We start from the raw sequence: 20,259 nt of genomic DNA, 5'->3' as shown, positions 1-20,259 counted from the left end.
TCACCAAGGGGGGACACGCAGTCGGCAAGCCTTCCAGGAAGTCCGGCGGATTATGATGTGGGTGGAAGCCACGGCCTCCACCATATCCGCGGTTCACATCCCCGGCGTAGAAAACTGGGAGGCAGACTTCCTCAGTCGCCAGGGCATGGACGCAGGGGAATGGTCCCTTCACCCGGACGTGTTTCAGGAAATCTGTCGCCGATGGGGAAGGCCGGACGTCGACCTAATGGCGTCCCGGCACAACAACAAGGTCCCAACCTTCATGGCACGGTCTCGCGATCAAAGAGCTCTAGCAGCAGACGCCCTAGTGCAAGATTGGTCGCAGTTCCGGCTCCCTTATGTGTTTCCACCTCTGGCACTCTTGCCCAGAGTGCTACGCAAGATCAGATCCGACTGCAGCCGCGTCATACTCGTCGCTCCAGACTGGCCGAGGAGGGCGTGGTATCCGGATCTGTGGCATCTCACGGTCGGCCATCCGTGGGCACTACCAGACCGACCAGACTTACTGTCCCAAGGGCCTTTTTTCCATCGGAATTCTGCGGCCCTGAACCTGACTGTGTGGCCATTGAGTCCTGGATCCTAGCGTCTTCAGGCTTATCCCAAGGGGTCGTTGCCACCATGAGACAGGCTAGGAAGCCCACGTCTGCTAAGATCTACCACAGAACGTGGAGGATATTCTTATCCTGGTGCTCTGCTCAGGGAGTGTCTCCCTGGCCATTTGCATTGCCTACCTTTCTTTCTTTCCTGCAATCTGGGTTAGAAAAAGGTTTGTCGCTCGGCTCCCTTAAAGGACAAGTCTCGGCGCTATCCGTCTTTTTTCAGAAGCGTCTAGCACGACTTTCTAAGGTGCGCACGTTCCTACAGGGGGTTTGCCATATCGTTCCCCCGTACAAACGGCCGTTAGATCCATGGGATCTGAACAGGGTACTAGTTGCCCTCCAGAAGCCGCCCTTCGAGCCTCTGAGGGAGGTTTCACTTTCTAGACTATCACAGAAAGTGGCTTTTCTGGTAGCGATCACATCTCTTCGGAGAGTGTCTGAGCTGGCAGCGCTGTCTTCCAAGGCTCCCTTCCTGGTCTTCCACCAGGACAAGGTAGTGCTGCGCCCCATTCAGGAGTTTCTCCCGAAGGTGGTATCCTCTTTTCATCTTAATCAGGATATCTCTTTGCCTTCGTTTTGTCCTCATGCAGTTCATCGGTATGAGAAGGACTTACATTTGTTAGATCTGGTGAGAGCACTCAGAATCTACATTTCCCGCACGGCGCCCCTGCGCCGTTCGGATGCACTCTTTGTCCTTGTCGCTGGTAAGCGCAAAGGCTCGCAGGCTTCTAAGGCTACCCTGGCTCGATGGATCAAAGAACCAATTCTTGAAGCCTACCGTTCTGCTGGGCTTCCGGTTCCATCAAGGCTGAAGGCCCATTCTACCAGAGCCGTGGGTGCGTCCTGGGCATTGCGACACCAGGCTACGGCTCAACAGGTGTGCCAGGCAGCTACCTGGTCGAGTCTGCACACTTTCACCAAACATTATCAGGTGCATACCTATGCTTCGGCGGACGCCAGCCTAGGTAGAAGAGTCCTGCAGGCGGCAGTTGCCTCCCCGTAAGGGAGGGCTGTCTTGCAGCTCTAACATGAGGTATTTCTTTACCCACCCAGGGACAGCTTTTGGACGTCCCAATCGTCTGGGTCTCCCAATAGAGCGCCGAAGAAGAAGGGAATTTTGTTACTTACCGTAAATTCCTTTTCTTCTAGCTCTTATTGGGAGACCCAGCACCCGCCCTGTTGTCCTTCGGGATTTTTGGTTTGTTTGCGGGTACACATGTTGTTCATGTTGAACGGTTTTCAGTTCTCTGATGTTACTTCGGAGTGAATTTGTTTAAACCAGTTATTGGCTTTCCTCCTTCTTGCTTTTGCACTAAAACTGGTGAGCCAGTGATCCCACTGGGGGTGTATAGCCAGAAGGGGAGGGGCCTTACACTTTTTAGTGTAATTGCTTTGTGTGGCCTCCGGAGGCAGTGCTATACACCCAATCGTCTGGGTCTCCCAATAAGAGCTAGAAGAAAAGGAATTTACGGTAAGTAACAAAATTCCCTTCTTTTATTTAAACCTGTACTGTAGAGAAATGACACCTATAATCTACACCAGAAACGCAGGGGGGGGTGAAAAAGCCACAAAACCTGCTTCTCTACTGCCAGGAGAACAGGTTTTGTCTGCAGTAACAAAAGTAACATGTGAATATAGCCTTAGGGTATGTGCCCACGATCAGGACTCGCTGTGTCCTGAACTCATCGGGTCCTAACCTGCGGGGCTGCAAGACTCCTCCGCAGGAGACCGCAGCTGCTCGTGCCCACAATCAAGGTTCAGTGCGCTGCGGTCTCACTTGTGTTCTCCCTATGGAGGACACTTGTGATTCTGCAGCAAACATTTGACATGCTGCTTCTTTGAAAGCCGCACCACAGGTAGGTGTTTGCTGTGGGAAAAGCAAGCACAGGGGGCCGGAGATTTCTAGAAATCCCATCCATTGTGCTTGTACTGTAGAATGCAGCGTTTTGGACCCAGCGGAAACGTGTTGCGTTCAAAACACTGATCATGGGCACTCACCGTTAGAATTGTAAGGCTGATTTTGATCCATGACTCGGATCAAAAAAATACCCCCCCCCCTTTTTTTTTTTTGTTTTTTAAATATATAACATATTAAAAATTTGTATTTTCTGTATATAAAAACAAACAAGCACAAACCTTAAGTTGGCATTGTAACTGTACTTTTCTGGCAGGTGAGTGACTGTCCTGAGTGGAGTGGCGCGGCAGAGATGCTGTGACCTCACACAGAATAGTATCGTCTGTAGTCTGATGGATTTGGAGGAGGTGTCTGGCAGATGTTATATTTTATATGTTTCGGTACATTATAGCAGGATTATTTAGTTGCACCAATTCCTCGGCCTGTGTGTCTGTAGCAGAGCTGTGTACATTATAGCAGGATTATTCCTCGGCCTGTGTGTCTGTAGCAGAGCTGTGTACATTATAGCAGGATTATTCCTCGGCCTGTGTGGAGGGCAGCGGTGTACTGTAGGGCTGATGTGTAAACTCTGCTCTTTTCTGCTCTAGTGAATGACTTTTTATTCCCTATGAAGTAACAGTTTTGCAGCGTTATTCCTATAGACTGTCTTTGCTGTCCCTCTGTTGTTCCTCCTGAAAGTGTATCTTGACACCTTGGAGTTGGTGTTCCTCATTGGCGCGGTGTTGCTGGTGTAGGCACTTTCCACAGACTGTTTGGGCTGATCACATTGCTGTTTGTCTTTTCAACTTTGAGGCCAATGGAATTTATTTTATATTGTTTTAGATCAGGGAGGGCAAATAATGTGTCCAAGGCAAGATACGTGACTATTGTGGAGGGGCGAAGCGACCGGACAAACCTAATTCTGCTCATTATTGTTGTTTTCTATTAATCTGTGTCACTTCTGGTGACTGGCTGTGACTGGTCATGCATGTTACAGCGGGGCTTATTGTTACCGGTTATCAGTACTGGGCCGCAGACATTACTGCTATACAGAAGTGTAAAGATCAGACTGCTCCTGTATTCTGCCCTGGTACCCAGCTCTACAGAGTCCAGCCCAGGATATCCCCACACACAGTATGGTGTCCGTACACCGCTCCCCACTAGGTCTGATGTCCGCACAAAGCACCGCGCACCCAGCATATGTCTCACACAGATCCCCACTCCTAATGATGTCCCCACATGACTCTATTACACAGAAAGGCCCGGTACACATATCCGGCTTTTCGCCGGTTCGACGGATGCGGCGCACTCCAGTACAGTGTATACAGTACAGTGGCAGTGCCGCAACTTCCGGGTCACATGACAGCATGTGAAGGGCGCTTGTTGCGCTGCCACTGTACTGTATACACTGTACTGGCGTGCGCCGCATCCATCAAACCGGCGAAAAGCCAGATATGTGTACCAGGCCTTACATGTCTTGCATACAGCCTCCATGCAGTATGACTCCCCTCCCCTCTCTCCTGCATGTCCTGCCTTGTGCGGTACAATGCCCTTGTGCAACATGATGGTGCCCTCCCCATTGCACGGCATGATGGTCATCCTCCCCCCACTGCGTGGCATCAGACTTTTCCCATTGAAGTAAAGGGAAGCTCGTTCAATTTTTGTGTGTGAAGCAATTTTACATTTTGAAGCAGACTTTGCTATTAAAATCCATAGCAAAAAATACCAAAACTATGGGGTTTTTTTTTTTGTTTTTTTTTTTTTAGATCACATAAAAGCATTATCACCTTTTTCTTAAATACATTTTCTTATTAATTTCAAAGAGTATTTGAAGCTGTCCTTCTTTCTTTTTTTTTTTTTTTAATGGACCTTGAAGGAAGTCTGTACCAAATTCCACTCCAAAAATTCTCCATGTTCCACATGACCTTTTGGGGTTTTCAGCAGCATTTGTGGTGGGAAGACTCCAGTAGTTGTTGGCATCCCCGTATGGGTTTTTTGGTGATTGGGTATCGTGTATGCATCCTCCGGGTGACATGAGACACATCTGGCTGCATGTACATTACTTTCCATAAGCCACATTCTCATCATTAAAGTAAATGACATTTATCCGTTTTAGAACTTCTTCTTTTATGGCAAATTTCCGATAGTGCGGCACGTCTGCCGGCCTGGAGCTTTGCCTGTAAGTGCATGTGTATCCGAGCTCTGTACATGCTAGTCTGTTGGTATTTTGCTGTATCTGTAGTGGCTTTTGCATCCTTTAAAAATATTTTATATTTTTGTATTTCAGGTTAAAATCTGATTGTATTTACTAATCCTCCGTCCAAATGTCTTCTGATGTTGCAGGTTCTGCCGGCTGCTCTGTCCCCATCACCTCTCCCCATGTTTTCTGCATCATTAACATTTTCATTTCTGACTCCTTTAAAATTATCATAGGCAAAGGGATTGTCTGGGGACTTTGCCTGTTGTGAATATAGACACTGGAGATCAAAATTAGAGAACAATGTATGATCACTTGCTTTTTTCAGAAATAATGTAATCTCCATTGATGAACATTTGAAGTTTTTTTTGTAAGGGGTGCACCATGCCAGTAGAACAGGGTTTTACTAAAGAGTCAAAGTTTATCGACCTAAAACCTTTTATTTTGCCCAAAACGTGATCATAATTAGAGAACAGCAATGACTGTAGCACAGAGAAAGATTATAGCTACATTTTCTGCCGGTAACAAGTCACCAATCAGTAGGACGTGTACAGGCCTTTGCTTTGAATAACTTCAGCCATCAGCGGCCACAGGACATCACTAGTCTCTCTCACTGCTCTGGTGGGATTTTGGTCCACTCTTCTTCCAGTCTCATACACAGTTTTCTGACTGTTGTGGGTTTCTTGGCTATAACTTTGTCACCAAGGATTTTCCAGAGGTTTTCTATTAGGTTTAGATCAGGACTCTGGGCTGTGGCCATTTCATTGTTTTAATGATTTCTGTTTTAAGGACCTACTTTCCCCGTTTTGCTGTGTGACAGGGGCATTGTCCTGCATGAAAATCACTGACTGAGTGATGAACACACGTAAGGAACCACGTGTTGTTGAAGGTTCTGATCCACACTTGCATTCACTTTGCCATGTAGCGGTATGAGAGGTCCAACTCCTGCTGGAGAAAACATTCCCCAAACCATGACACTTCCTCCACCACCTTTCACTGACTTCTTAACACACATTGGGTTCAGTCTTTCCCCAGTTTGTTGATTTGACATAATGTTTCCCATCAGACCCAAGTAAGTTAAACTTGCTTTAATCACTAAAATGATCTGTGGATCACTTCTTCTCTGTCCACATATCATGCTCCTCACCAAAGGGGAGTCTAGCCTTTTGATTCTTTCTAATGAGAGGTTTGATCACTGCAGGGTGGGCTTTCAGTCCAAATGCTCTTAAGCATCGTGACACTGTATGACGAGACAGATCCTTACCCTGTTCAGTGCTGAACTGCCGAGCAATTCCAGCTACAGTATTGAAATGATTACCCATGGATATTCTCCGCATTATCCTGTCCTCTCTTGCATTTGTCTTTCGATGATAACCCGCCTTCTTGGGGGACTTGAAAGGGTTTGATGTCGCAATATTCTCAAAATCACAGACTTGGAGCGACCAACTTCTCTTGCTATGGCTGATAGGGTCACTCCTTTGGCCTTCATCTGCACAACCTGCTGCCGGAGGGTTTCAGTCACTTGGGAACTGCACACCATTTTTGCATAGTCAGTGCAAACTGGAAAGTTAGGCCGCCAGTTACATAGGGGTTGTCAGATAATTAAGGAAATTAGCACCAGGTGCCAGATTAACACCAATGACTTGCAGGGATCTGAAAGTGTTCTCTAATTTGGATCCATGTTCTTTTTAATTTTATCTCCTTTACATTTTTATTCTGTGCTTTGAAATAAATAAAATTTGTGATTATAAGCTTAAAATCCTGCGAGTTTCCTCATGTTAGGATATAATTACATAGGACGACACAATGACCGCAGCATTCAGGAAATTGTGTGCTGTTCTCTAGTTTTGATCTCCAGTGTATAATGCTGGATGTTAGGAGTCTGCAACCTTAGTGTTGTGATCCTGCAGCTCCCAATATCTATAGGTCTCTATACAGAGTCCACAGAGAATAAACTATAGTGGACAATCCTCTTAAATCCTGAATAACCACCTTCTGTAATGGACCGGGTTTGTCTGGCCACCACTCCCCTGCTTTCTGGTAGGTGGTGCTCTCCGGGCGGCTTTGTCCCGTGACTGAGCCGCTCGGCCAGACTGTGCTCTCATATGCTGCACACGGTGGTGCACGGGCGCATTGCAGCTTGCGGGATCCAGCCGTTTGGTCAGTTGTATGCAGTTTCATCGCTTACTGGAGGCGGAGATTCGGGCGCAGTCTGGGTGTCCGCCTCCAATAAGCATATACCGTACTCTCAAATAGTGCACAACCTCACACACTGACTCCATCTGCACCATTATAATCAATGGCCCCGTTGGCACATACATCCAAAGCCAGTGTAGTAAGGGGTTTGGATGGCTCCTGGTTTAGAAGCCATGCCACCACTGATTGCAGAGGTGGCCGGTAACACTGGCAACGAGCGGTTAACCATAACCTTAAAAATCCCGGCATCCATGATTTATTTAGATGTAGATTACAATGTTGCCTGTTTTTACAATGCCACCTCTTTTAAGAAGTGGGTTGTTCAGACCCCAAACTTTTTTTTTTGCCAAGTTTGGGGTGTTGCGTTGTCATGTGGCATTCACCACCCTCGCCCCATCTCACCAACCCCCTAAAAACCTTTGAGGTGCGATCAGTGGTAGCACGGTGTCTCATCTATCCTATATGTACTCCGGGCATCTAATAGTTTAGCAAGGGTCAACCAAGCACATCATGGAGACCTCAGGGTGTGACTAGACCCCTCCAAACGCTACAGGTGATTCCTGATCTTCCATTCACTGTAAGGCCCTTTTCAGATATCAGGTTTTTGTTTGTTTTTCACTTATAAGGAAGACTGACCGTTTCATCAGATATTGATCAGTTTGGACATTTTCATCAATTTTTTTTTTTTTCACGGACCTGATGGGGAAATTTTTTTCCGCCACCTATCGATCAGTCAGTGAAAGTGGAGAGCACATGGATGGCATCAAAGTACTGTCCAATTTTAATTTTTCCCCACGGAGCCATTGACTTGCATTACGTTTGATCCGACCTTCGGATCAATATCGGACAGGTCTTGGTGATTTGTCGCAGACCTCTTGATCCAAGGAAAAAAAATTGTGCATGTGAGCAGCCCCATAGATATATCATAGGTGCAAGTGCTACTTTTGGAAAACTGACCTTGACCTCAATTACATATTTATAGCGCACATTAAAGACCCTCTATACAGTGGTCAGCCCGAGCGTTAAAGGAGAGTGACCTATTTGTTTAAATCCCGTTATTATGGAAAATTGCCAAAAAAACAAACAAATATCACTCTCTATTCAAAAAAATATGTTTCCTATATTTACGCTGACCACTAAGGCCACTTTCACACTCCTCTCAGCATTCAGTGGACCTGTAGGGGGCTTACGTCCAAAACTGGTTTTGGATGTATGCACCGACAGGGCCACTGATTTATAATGGTGCAGACAGTCGCCGTGTGCTCTGTTGTGCACCATTTTCGGGGGTACACTCTTACTGGAGGCGGAGATTCGGGCGCAGTCTGGGTGTCCGCCTCCAATAAGCATATACTCTCGAAAATAGTGCACAACCACACACACTGACTCAATCTGCACCATTATAATCAATGGCCCCGTCGGCACATACATCCAAAGCCAGTTTAGTGGGGGGGTTTGGATGGAATTCCTGATTGGACCACTGAACTGGAAGAGGAACGCAGTGTGAAAGGGGCCCAAGCCTTATGCTAAACTCTTCCATTTCTGTACAGCAGACGTCAGCAGGCTCATTATTCTCACAAAAAGGATTACATTGACAGGTAACACCTCTATATACTGCAGGATCCATCATTCACAACAGGTGATGTCACAGCTCACCTTCTATTGTACAATGACACATAGCGTAGATATCGCAGGAGCCACCATTTGCAATAGGTTATGTCACAGCTTGCCTCCTCCTGTACAGTGACTGTTCTCTACTGTATAGAGGTGCTAAGGATCCATCATTCACAACAGGTGATGTCACAGCTCACCTTCTATTGTACAATGACACAGAGCGTAGATATCGCAGGATCCACCATTCACAATAGGTGATGTCACAGCTTGCCTCCTCCTGTACAGTGACTGATAGCACCTCCTCTATACAGTAGAGAACAAAGGATCCATTGTTCACTGGATGTCACAGCTTACCACCTCCTGTACAATGACTGATAACTCCTTCATATATAGTAGATAATGCCGGATCCACCATTCACAACAGGTGATGTCACAGCTCACCTCCCCCCAGCAGGATCCACCATTTGCAATAGGTGATGTCACAGCTCACCTCCTCTGCATCCTGTACAATCTTTTAAAGCCTTCTCAGTTAAGGCTTCTATTCCCTTTAACAATGTTGCCTTCCAGGGCCCCTGAGGATGTTCTATCCCATCACACTGCTCGGTGCTCCCACTAGTCCTCCCGCTGTCACACTTGAAGCTGTAGCAGTGCCCAGGACACAGGACAGCACAGGGTGGCCTATGATCTCTATACAGCACATCACAAAGAAACATTGTGTGTGCTGCCCCCAGAAAGTGACTCTCCAGCTTTGATATCTCCTTCCCCCATTACACCACTACGGTGCTGATCGTAGCTTGCATTATAGAAATACAATGCACTTACTAATATCTCCAGTTATAATAATTCCCAATAATCCTAATCACGCAGCTGGGGGTGAAGCCTCTCGTCCTCGGGTCTCGTCAGACGTCTGCTTTCTTGTTGCTCTTCTTGGACTCTGCGCTGTGGTCGCAGGCTGAGGCTTCTGTAACTGATCACGCATGGCCAAAGTTGTAGGTCACAGACGACCTCTATGGGTGTTGTTTAACTAGGGGGTGACGTTATTCTCCAGGTTAATTATTTCTACATAAAGCGTTTTTAGTACATACTTCATGTTTTATTAACTATTACAGCGCACACGTTTCACAGTCTGACAACCCCTTTTAAGGTACAAGCTTCAAGTCTCTTCCCAGTGCTGCAGTTACTCTGTGACAGCAGATTCCGCAATCCTGACAGTGTGCACTATGCAGACTGTCAGGATTCCCCTCCTTTTTCTTTTCTTTTTTTTTCCAGCTCAAACAGGTTGTTGCCTTGCTAACTGCAACTTTTCTCCTCACGATATTCTTTTGAGAAAAGCAGGTGATGGTCAAATGCCTGCCCGTTTGAGCTGGAAATAAAGGTTAATCCTGACAGCTTCCAGTACACGGTCTGGATTTGGCACCCTACATTTGACATTCGTTTGATATAACCCTTGGAAGACTCTACCAAGGGGTTTTCTCGAGTTCTCTTGAGTAGCTCGCAGCTCTATAGTCTCCTTACTTCCTAGTTGCTTAGGGGGTGGATGCTACACCTTGAGCGACAGTTCTGGTCAGGAGCTTTGTCCTGCCACAACACATTTAAGGGACTGTCACTAGGTTTTGCTATAATTCGGTTTTATTCCTTCATTTTGGTGCTCAGGTTACATAGCAATGTCTCACATGCTGCACTTTGTTTAACGGTTTCCATACAATCCGTTTTATCAGCATGAGATTATCATTACACGTCTCGCCTGCCTGACCAACCATGCCCCATCACTGATTAGCAGATTTGTCACTGTACAATGTACACAGAAAAAGACTGTGGGTAGAGTTGTACACCACTTAACAACTGAGCTCTGCTACATCTGCAGCTGAGACTATGGCGGGCTTTGCACACTACGACATCGCAGGTGCGATGTCGGTGGGGTCAAATCGAAAGTGACGCACTTCCGGCATCGCTGTCGATATCTTAGTGTGTAAATCCTTTTTGATACGATTAATGAGCGCAAAAGCGTCGTTATCGTATCATCGGTGTAGTGTCCGACATCTCCATAATTTGGCAGCAGCGACGGTACGATGACGATCCTCGTTCCTGCGGCAGCACACATCGCTGTGTATGAAGCCGCAGGAGCGAGGAACATCTAACTGCGTCACCGCGTCTAACGCCGGCTATGCACAAGGAAGGAGGTGGGCGGGATTTTTACGTCCCGCTCATCTCCGCCCCTCCGCTTCTATTGGCCGCCTGCCGTGCGATGTCGCTATGACGCCGCACGACCCGCCCCCTTAATAAGGAGGCGGGTCACCGGCCAGAGCGACGTCGCAGGGCAGGTGAGTGCATGTGAAGCTGCCGTAGCGATAATGTTCGCTATGGCAGCAATCACAAGATATTGCAGCTGTGACGGGGGCGGGGATTATCACGCCCGACATCGCAGCATCGGCTTGCAATGTCGCAGCGTGCAAAGTACCCCTATGACTCTAAGTGCAATCTTTGTCTCAGTCCCTTCATCATGCTGTTGTCAAAATACATAGAGGGACCCTGTTGTCAGCTTTTTCTAATGGTCTGTGATTGTTTGGAAGTTTGTATTGTTAATGTAATTTGGAGAATTGCTCTGGAAACTGCCAGCTTGGGGCAAAAGTGTTAGGGTTGGATAATTATGCTGCAATAATAAGAGCAGGTCAGTCAGGAGCTGGGGGAAAGGAGGCAAGCAGCTAATTGCTGTATACAAATCAATGGTCTGGAGAGAGCTGACTGCGATTATCAAGAGTTGACTCTTCTCTTGGAATGTAACTACTGCACATGCTGAGGCAGGTTCTTGTGGCCTTGGAAACCAGCTGTACACTATGAAAGATAAAAGCTCTTGCAGGTGGATAGAAAAAGCGGGTCAATTGAAAACTTGGCATCAAAATAATTAACTGAAGCTAGCTAATAACGTGATAATGCCCTTGTAATGGCCGTTTCAGACAACCATAATACAGTTTTATTTATTTAGCTTTTTCTTTTTTCAACCACGGTATAATTTCTTCTTACAGGGCATCCTGATACTGTATTCATAATACAGATGCTAAAATTGACTTGAGGCATCAGTGTAGTGATATTTTCTAATCTGCACAATGAGATGTAGATCTCGCCCAATTTCAAGCGGGTGCCAACGCTTTTGGCCACAACTGTAAATACTATGTAAGAGAGATAGGTATCTATACATACAGTCATGGCTAAGAGTGTTGGCACCCTTGCAATTGTTCCGAAAATTGAAATATTTTTCACAGAAAATTATGGCAGTTACACGTCTTTTTGTTTTTTACACGTGTTTATTTCCTTTTGAATGTATTGGAACAACACAGAGGGGGGAAAAGGGGCAAATTGGACATAATTTCGCAGACAACCCCAAAAATGGTCCAGACAAAATTTATGGCACCTTTCCAAAATTGTGGGTAATCAACTTATTAAGGATGTGGTGCTCGTTCAAACTCTCCTGTGGCAAGTAACAGATGTGGGCAATATGAAAATCACACCGGAAACCAGATAAAAAGGGGAGAAGTTGACTCAATCTTTGCATTACATGTCAACAATAAGCATGGAGAACAGGAGGAGGAAAAGGGAAAACTGGTCTGAGGAGTTGAAAAATAATCTCAAGATTACAACAATGTTGGTTCTCAAGTCTATCTCCAGAGATCTTGATGTTCCTTTGTCCATGGTGCGCAACATATTAAGTTTATAAGCCATGGCACTGTAGCTAATCTTCCTTGATGAAAGGTTGCAACGCAGGATAGTACGGATGGTGGATAATTTGCCAAAGAAATTGAAGCTGTCCTGCAGGCTCATCAGGCGCATCAGTGTCAACACAAACTATAAACCTCTAGATGGGGAACGAACGCCCCATCGACTAGTCAATGAGGTCATTTCCATATCACAAATGTACTTTAGATATACATTTGTAAATATCTGTGTGCAATGTAATAAAGGGACTGTTAGACAGGAAATTTAGATAGGTACACACAGCTGCTGGTGGTTCTGGGGGGCCGGGGGACCTGACAAATTTCCTTTTTATAGTTGATATATTGAGAAAAGTGCAGCAAAGTCTCAGTGGGAAGGAAATGCTGCAAATCCTAAAATAGATTTGTATTTTTTTTACAAAAGCAAAACGTACGTGAGCACCGCAGGTTTCCGGTGTAAAGTAATGTGAGAATGTTTCCTGTTTCGGGGGAAGTCTGTCCGCCCACCTACACAGCAGGGGGTGTGTGCCATGCTTTTGTTGTGCTTGTTTCGCGTATTCTGCAGGAAAGCTTCTGTCGATGTCAGATTTAACTGTAGGGGAACAAAAGCGAACAAAACAATCGGGGGGGATACCTTTTTTTGGGGGTATAAGGACATCAAAAGGAAGGTGCTCAAGCTCCTATGAACGCCTCGCCTGGGGACGAGCTCCTCCAGGATGGCTGACCAGTTTTGGACGATATCACGATTTTGGGCTGCTGATGAAGAATCCGTGGGATGAAGATGAACTGAATGGGCTTTTATTTCCACAACGCATTTCAACACTGGACTAGTGTCTTCAGTGGGGGGTGGGGGGGACATTTGGCCATAGTGTGTCCACCTGAGAGATGCTAGTCCAGCATTGAAACGCGTTGTGGAAATAAGCATTCGGTTCATCGTGGTCCTAAGACTTTTCCATTACAGCAGCGCAGCCTAAAATCGGGAGATCGTCCAAATTGTTAAAATTTAATTGTAGGCTCCTTATGTGGACTGGGTCAAAAGGGCGACCCATTGGCCTCCATGAAGCGGTATGAGGATAATCATTACTGTCTCTGTATACCTATACCTTAGAGGGGGGCTGAAGAGAAAAGATCAAAATGGCCTCGCTACTCCTTTGTCAGATTTTTTCCCCCAGAATATGGGGGCCTGGTGTTTGTTGCCGTATTCGCCATCCCCTCACTCTTCAGACCTCCTATCAGCCACATTGTCGTCTTCTATGGTATTCGTGCTCTTAAATGGCCAGTTAACACCTGTGCTTGGTTTGAACAGTCTTTTCTTTCTTTTTTAAATTGTGTGCACATGCCCTAGAAAAAAATAAAATATTTCAACAAAATGTCCAGCATGTCTCCTAGTCACAGCCGCCTTGTATATCCAGTATTGGGCTTCATGGTCAGGTACGTTGATGTCTCTCGCAGCACTGCACTCTCCATTCCCGGATTTCGGCCTCTGTCTTCAGACGCAGCAGATGTGGCAGCTCCGAGCGGCGTCTCCTGATACTTTGCATGGTTAATCGCTCATCCTTGTGTTATACAGAAACCTAAATGTTAGCCATCTCTCACTTTTTATTTTGTCTTTCATATTTCCTTTTCTGAGTCTTGCTCCTTTTTGCCTCTTCTGCCTTTCTTCTTGTGTTCTGTGCCTTTCCTTGTGCTGTCAGTAGAATTATTTTCTTCCTGTCTCCATATTCAGGTAGTGTCAGTGGCTGAGTACCACCGCAGGATCGATGCGCTAAATACTGAAGAACTGCGTACTCTCTGCCGACGTCTCAAGGTGCCCTCTTCAGTAGTTTCCCCATTTCTAGGAAACCAAAAAAAAAATCTTGATTTTTTTTTTTTTTTCTTAGTGAAATGTAGACTCGTTCCCTCCTACTGTTTTAGTCTCCAGATCCCCGGTGGATTTTATCTTGTGGTCCTAATTCTGCGGAGTAGAATAGCTAGATATGAGAAAAAAATTACAAAATAATTCTAAGGCTTCGTTCACACCAACGCTAATATATATTTAAGGAATGGAATTGCAAACTTTATTTTTTTTATTTTTTTTTTGAAGGTGAAAATATATCTTGCAATTTTTTTCTAACAATTAGTTATCATGTATTTTATATATATATATATATATATATATATATATATATATATATATATATATATATATATATATATATATATATATATATATATATATATATATATATATATATATATATATTAATAATATTATGCCCACAACATATCAAGACAAACCTCTTTCAAAGGTATAATCCAACCAAAAGCATTTATCTCATGACTGGATGGGTGATGGCTAAAATGGCTGATCCCGTAGTTGATCACAAGATTTGCACACCCCCAACCGCTTCCCATCAGCACAACCATGTATACAGTAGGGGTATTCGCATATTAAGCCCCTCTAATCTGCCATCACTTACTGATTGGGGGGTCCAAGCCTCGGGACTCACTCTGAGGCCGGGGCCACACGGGGACTACTGCGATCCTCGCTTGACACTCTGCTCACGCTGGCAGCACAGCGGGAGCAGAGTGTCATGGCGACTGAGGTCCGATCGTGTGAGCGGACCAGAGCTGCGGGGGGTGGGCCGGCACTGTGGAGGGGAGGGAGGGATTTATCTCCCTCTCTCCTCAGTTTTCGGCTATTTGCCATTCTCACCCTGCACTTGCGGTACACTGGTGTAATGCGAGTGTAGTGCGATGTTTCTCTCGCCCCATAGACTTGAATGGGTGCGAGAGACACAGAGTCGCATTGCACCCGCGGCATGCTGCGGCAATTTTTCTCAGTCCGATTAGGGCTGAGAAAATAATCGCTCATGGGTGCTGGCGCATAGGCTAACATTGGTCTGAATAGAATGTGATGTTTTATCACATTCCACTCTCTCCGATTTTCACGCCGTGTGGCTTAGGCCTGATTCTGAGGCTGAAGATGCTGCAGAACTTAGCTTTTTTTTTCCCTGAAGATTTTTGGACTGATCCTCTCTTATGACTGGGGAGACACGGGCATCACATGACACTCTGCTCCGACTCTGCTGGAGTGGAAGCCAATTGTCATGGCACTGTGTTGTGATTCTGTGATCACAGCGCAGGGAGGTCAGGGCGGGCACTGCGGAGGAGAGGGAGGGAGTAGTCTCTCAATCTCCTCCATTGTCAGCTGATGCCATTCTCATCGTGTACTCGCATTACACTGGTATAATGTAATGCAATGTTTCTCTCGTGCCCATAGACTTGTATGGGTGCGAAAGAAAATTAATCTGATTCCACCCGCAGAATGCTGCGATTGTTTTCTCGGTTCGATTAGGGCTGAGAAAAACGCTCATGGAGCGGCACCGTAGAGTGGAACACGTATTATTTTTTTTTTTTTTGTATCGCATTCCACTCACTCCGTTTTACTTGCGGTGTGTGTGCTTGCCCCAAGGAGACTAGTGGCCCCGCTCCAGATGAACTCCTGCTCATCACCGTTGCGCTGGTGGAAAGGTCTTGTGACCAGCGGTTTCACCTACGTTTGAGCCTCCATGTCCCGCCAGTCCAAATGGCGCACAGTAAATATTACTGGTTGGATTAGACCCTTATGCACTCCTATTATTTGGTTTTGGAAAAGGCTAAATTATTAGTTTGCAATCCCGCTCCTTTATATGTGTGGTGTTAAACGTTGCTGTAAACGGAGCCTCGTCTCTCTGTTCACTGTTTGCTTTTGCAGTGTTGTTTTATTTTCTTCACATTTGTGTGCTGTCTGTGTGGTGTGCCTCTTATATATGTGTGTCCTGTATACTAGCGTCCTAATGTGTCCTGTCTCATCCTCCATGATACGGACTGGTACATCCAAGTATCCAAACCATGTGGTGTGCAATAATGACCCATGGAAACAAAAATGTATATAGAAATGTGTATTAATGTTGTTTTTGTTGCAGCAGGTCATCACTTTGTGAGTCCGTTTGCATTTTGGGCCGGTTGTGCTGATGCCATCCTCTCTATAACACCGTGCCCTGTTTGTATTTTGTGTTGAATATAATAACTGGCCATGTGCACCACACTTTATTTTCCAGGCCAGGCTGCCTGCCTTCATTACAGTCTTTTGGGCATGATAGTACTTTTTTTATTTTTTGATTTTATTTATTTTTTTTCTATTTTCCCCCCCATTTTTAACCTTTTTTTGTTTTCTCCTTTTTCCTTTTTTTGTTTTCTCCTTTTTTCCTTTTGTTGTTTTCTCCTTTTTCCTTTTGTTTTCTCCTTTTTGTCCTTTTTCCTTTTGTTGTTTTCTCCTTTTTTTCCTTTTGTTGTTTTCTCCTTTTTCCTTTTGTTTTCTCCTTTTTGTCCTTTTTCCTTTTGTTGTTTTCTCCTTTTTTTTTTTTTTGTTTTCAACTTTATGTAGTTCAGAAACTTAATAAATACTTTTTACTAGATGCAATATGAAAGCAAAAAGAAGAGTCCTTTATGGCCCATAACGACAGCTTTTATAAAGTTCGGTGGTTTTTTTGGGGGCTTTTATTCCCCCCCCCCCCTTCGTGTTTTTTCTAAAATCACTTAACAGGTGTAAATTGTGAATGTTTGTTAGATTTGTTATGGGATGGGTGTCATGCCGGATAACAATGCTGTAAAGAAAGAAAACTATATAGGTACTGCATTTATTGAAAGCAGTTGTCCTTGGATTACATGTCCAAGCTTTGTTGGCAATGCTCCAACATTACAGACCTTTAAAGGTCCTATCCCAATTTGTAGTAGGATTATTTTCTTTATTATTATTTATTTATATGCCTCCAATTAGAAATGTAGAATAGTTCTCCAGATATAGCCATGTCTCTTACCTCATGTGCAGGGCATTGCTCTTAGTGACTTGTGGTTGTTACCATGGATACCTAATAAGGGGACGTAACCATGGATACCTAAGCTGTAATGCCCTGCACATGAGGTAAGAGACATGGTTATATCAGGAGAACTATACTAATTGTAGGGGTTTGCGATTACTTATTATTCCTACTGCATATTGGGGTAGGATCTTGGAGATGGGTTCCCTTTTTATAGGGGTATTCACGTCATTAGATTATTGCTGCCCAGACTGCTGAGTATATGATCTGTGAAGAGCTCTGGAGATCATATGCTTTGAAGATCCGGACGGCTAGCATAGCATTTCAAGTTGGAAGATATCTACCTCCAGTAGATGGCACCACTGAGCCTTCTTTCCTCCCGGGCCGGAGCCAATTTGCATTTTTTTTTTTCCTTTCCCCCCCCCCCATGGTGCATTACTATTACTCCATGTACAGCTGGTCTCCTTTAAATAGAGGCAGTCCCTTCTAAAATCGACATTCTGGGCTTTTTTTTTTTTTTTAAACGGCACACAATCGGTTGTTTGACAGGATATGATGACCCCCTATAAAAATCCGGAATGGCAGACCCAAGTTTCACAGCTACGCCTTCTATTGCAGTCTGATGTGAACATGCCTCCAAAAAAAAAAAAAAAGTCAAGAGTATGAAGAATGGGGTGCACTAAACTTGCTAAAGAATATTTTTATTTATAAATATATTATAATATAAAATATAATATAAAATATAATATGTAATATAATATATACCCAAGGATGTCACAGCATGCAGAGAATGTATGATTAGAAGAACCTTGAAGAAAAGATTTTATTATATAGCAACAAGACATATTAAATATTTTAATGTCTAGTGTTATTTAATAACCTCTTTATATGCACAGCTCTTTTTTTTTTTTTTTTTCAAGATTCTCCCACAAAAAATATTTTCTAATTTGCAATAAGTGGTCAAACGACATCCGTGCATCGCCAGCTCCAGTCATTTAGTAAATCTAGTATATAGGGAGCCTGGAGATGAGAAACCGGGCTTATCCTTACATAAAGTTTACCAAAATGTTGAAAAGTTTTAATGGTTCTCCTACCCCTTGGTAATAAGATAAGGAATGGCGTTCACTGTACTATGTTTTCAGTGTCTGTGGCCCTGACTGTTACATGGAGAATATGATTAATTACTTGAGGTGTTTTGTTTTTTTTTTTTAAATAAATTTAAATAAAAAAAACAAAACATTCAGATGAGGCTGGAGCTACATTGGAGGTGTCGGTGCACATGGATGCCAGTGGACTCCTAAATACACGCCCCCATGCACTTCCTTCCTGGTTTGCTTGTGGTTTCTGCACTGGATTTCTCATGACTGCCACATCAGATCTTTACACACAAAAAAAGGTTTCAATTATATTTTGGGTTGAGCTCCCCGGCAGCCATACCACTATATCCAAAGTGCGTACTTGCCCCACATTATACTTCAGATCTGCACACTGCCCCGGTCATCGGCTGTCAGCTCCAGGGTCCCAGTAGCTCATTTTTTGCCTGTGCCTGACACAAGTCCTGATTTCTTGTTTCGGTCATCAGTGTGGTGTGTGGAGGGGGCTGGCTGCTCATGTTAATGGCTAAGCCAAGCCCCCCTTTTCTGTTACAGCTGACATATAACAAAGAATGGAAATGGTAGATGTAGCTATTGAGGAGCATCCGGCCAGCCCCGGCTCTGTGCTCACCAGATACTGTCCTGTGTTGGGCACAGACCAGAAGAGGACCTGTAGCTGAATAAGGGGGCACAGTTTAGACTAGTAGGGTATACAATGCTAATTTTAGGAAATTTTAACTACATTCTTTTTTTTTTATTTTTATTTTAAGCTGGGCAATCCATTAAGTCTCTATATCCCCCTCCACTTTTAGTGTAAGTTGGCAGCAGGTCGAGCTCCGCTCATGCCGTAAGTGGGCAACTAATTCTGCTCCACCTGTTCCTCTGGCACAGCACGGCTCTGCCAAAAAGAATCCTAGAATGTTACAGTTGGAATGGACCTCCTGGGTCATCGTGTCCAACCCCCTGCTCAAAGCAGGATTCACTAAATCATCCCAGACAGATGTCCGTCCAACCTCTTTTTAAAGATTTCCATTGAAGGAGAACTCACAACCTCTCATGGCCGCCTGTGCCACTCGTTGATCACCCTCACTGTCAAAAAGTTTTTTCTAATATCTAATCTGTGTGTCCTCCCCATCAGTTTCATCCCATTGCTTCTAGTCGTTCCTTGTGAAAATGAGTCCCTCTACAGTGTGACAGCCTCTAGGATATTTGTAGACAGCTATTAAGTCTCCTCTCAGTCTTCTTTTTTGCAAGCTAAACAATCCTAAATCCTGTAACCGTTCCTCATAGGACGTGGTTTGCAGACCAGTCACCGTTCTGGTCACTCATCTCTGAACTTGCTCCAGTTTGTTGAACCTTCTAGGAATAACCCTGCCTGGCCGACTCGCAGTTAGGGTCTTCCCTTATTGCCCTCCCACCTAGCGTTTGTATTGCCTCAATGTCTGTCACGGTTTTGTTTCATGACTTTTGCAGTACCACAGATTTCCCAGGTTTCATGTCTGGTAATAGTAGGAAGTTCTGCGACTTGCTGTGAATGTTTGTGATAAGTTTGTGCGTGAGTGTGATTTTTGTGTTTTTTTTTTTTTTTTTTTTGTTTTTTTTTTTGGTTTTGTTTTGGTTTCTACGTTGATATATTATACATGTTTTGATTCTAAACAAAGTTCTCTCCTGTCTCACATTCAGCGGGAACGTCCACTTGCTGGGATGATTTGGGATCATTAGGACCATTTTTTGCATGTGGAGTGAGAATATAAATGCCTCTTTTAAGCCTGTACGCTGCATTTCAGAGCACATTGCACATGAGCAAGACCATGCCATAGTACGGCAAAGGCCCAACCTCTCCAGACATGGCGGCTTTCTACCACCGCTCCAAAAGGTTTTGTGAGGGACTGGAGCTCAACCCCAGATCTGCAAAGCTTTACACATGGACACCTGTTTGGGGAAAGAGGCCATGTTTTTCTAATCCTCCATAGCCATTCATGCAATTATGCACTAATGTAGGATTTGCCAAAATACAGGAGACCGTAGAAGTCCGACAAGGCCGCAACCACATATTATTATTTATTAAATATTTAGACACTTTATTTAGATATTATATATTTGTTCTAGATTTTATGTAT

General features: G+C 44.5%; 1 protein-coding gene across 4 annotated transcripts in view; it reads left to right on the top strand.

Moving 5' to 3' along the window:
* Positions 1 to 20,259, top strand: part of OXR1 (oxidation resistance 1) — a 660,539-nt gene that overhangs the window by 610,081 nt on the left and 30,199 nt on the right. For 2 of the 4 annotated variants that reach the window (XM_075352958.1, XM_075352961.1), the window contains one exon: positions 13,931 to 14,011. The exons of the other annotated variants lie outside the window; for them this stretch is intronic. In XM_075352958.1, coding sequence (XP_075209073.1) covers positions 13,931 to 14,011 — 81 coding nt within the window. The remainder of the gene's footprint in view (positions 1 to 13,930; positions 14,012 to 20,259) is intronic. 4 annotated transcript variants of the gene reach the window in all.

Source organism: Anomaloglossus baeobatrachus, chromosome 6 (assembly GCF_048569485.1).
Source record: "Anomaloglossus baeobatrachus isolate aAnoBae1 chromosome 6, aAnoBae1.hap1, whole genome shotgun sequence".
Lineage (NCBI taxonomy): Eukaryota > Metazoa > Chordata > Amphibia > Anura > Aromobatidae > Anomaloglossus > Anomaloglossus baeobatrachus.
Note: the sequence above shows the minus strand (reverse complement) of the source record. Positions and strands in the feature narration are given on the sequence as shown.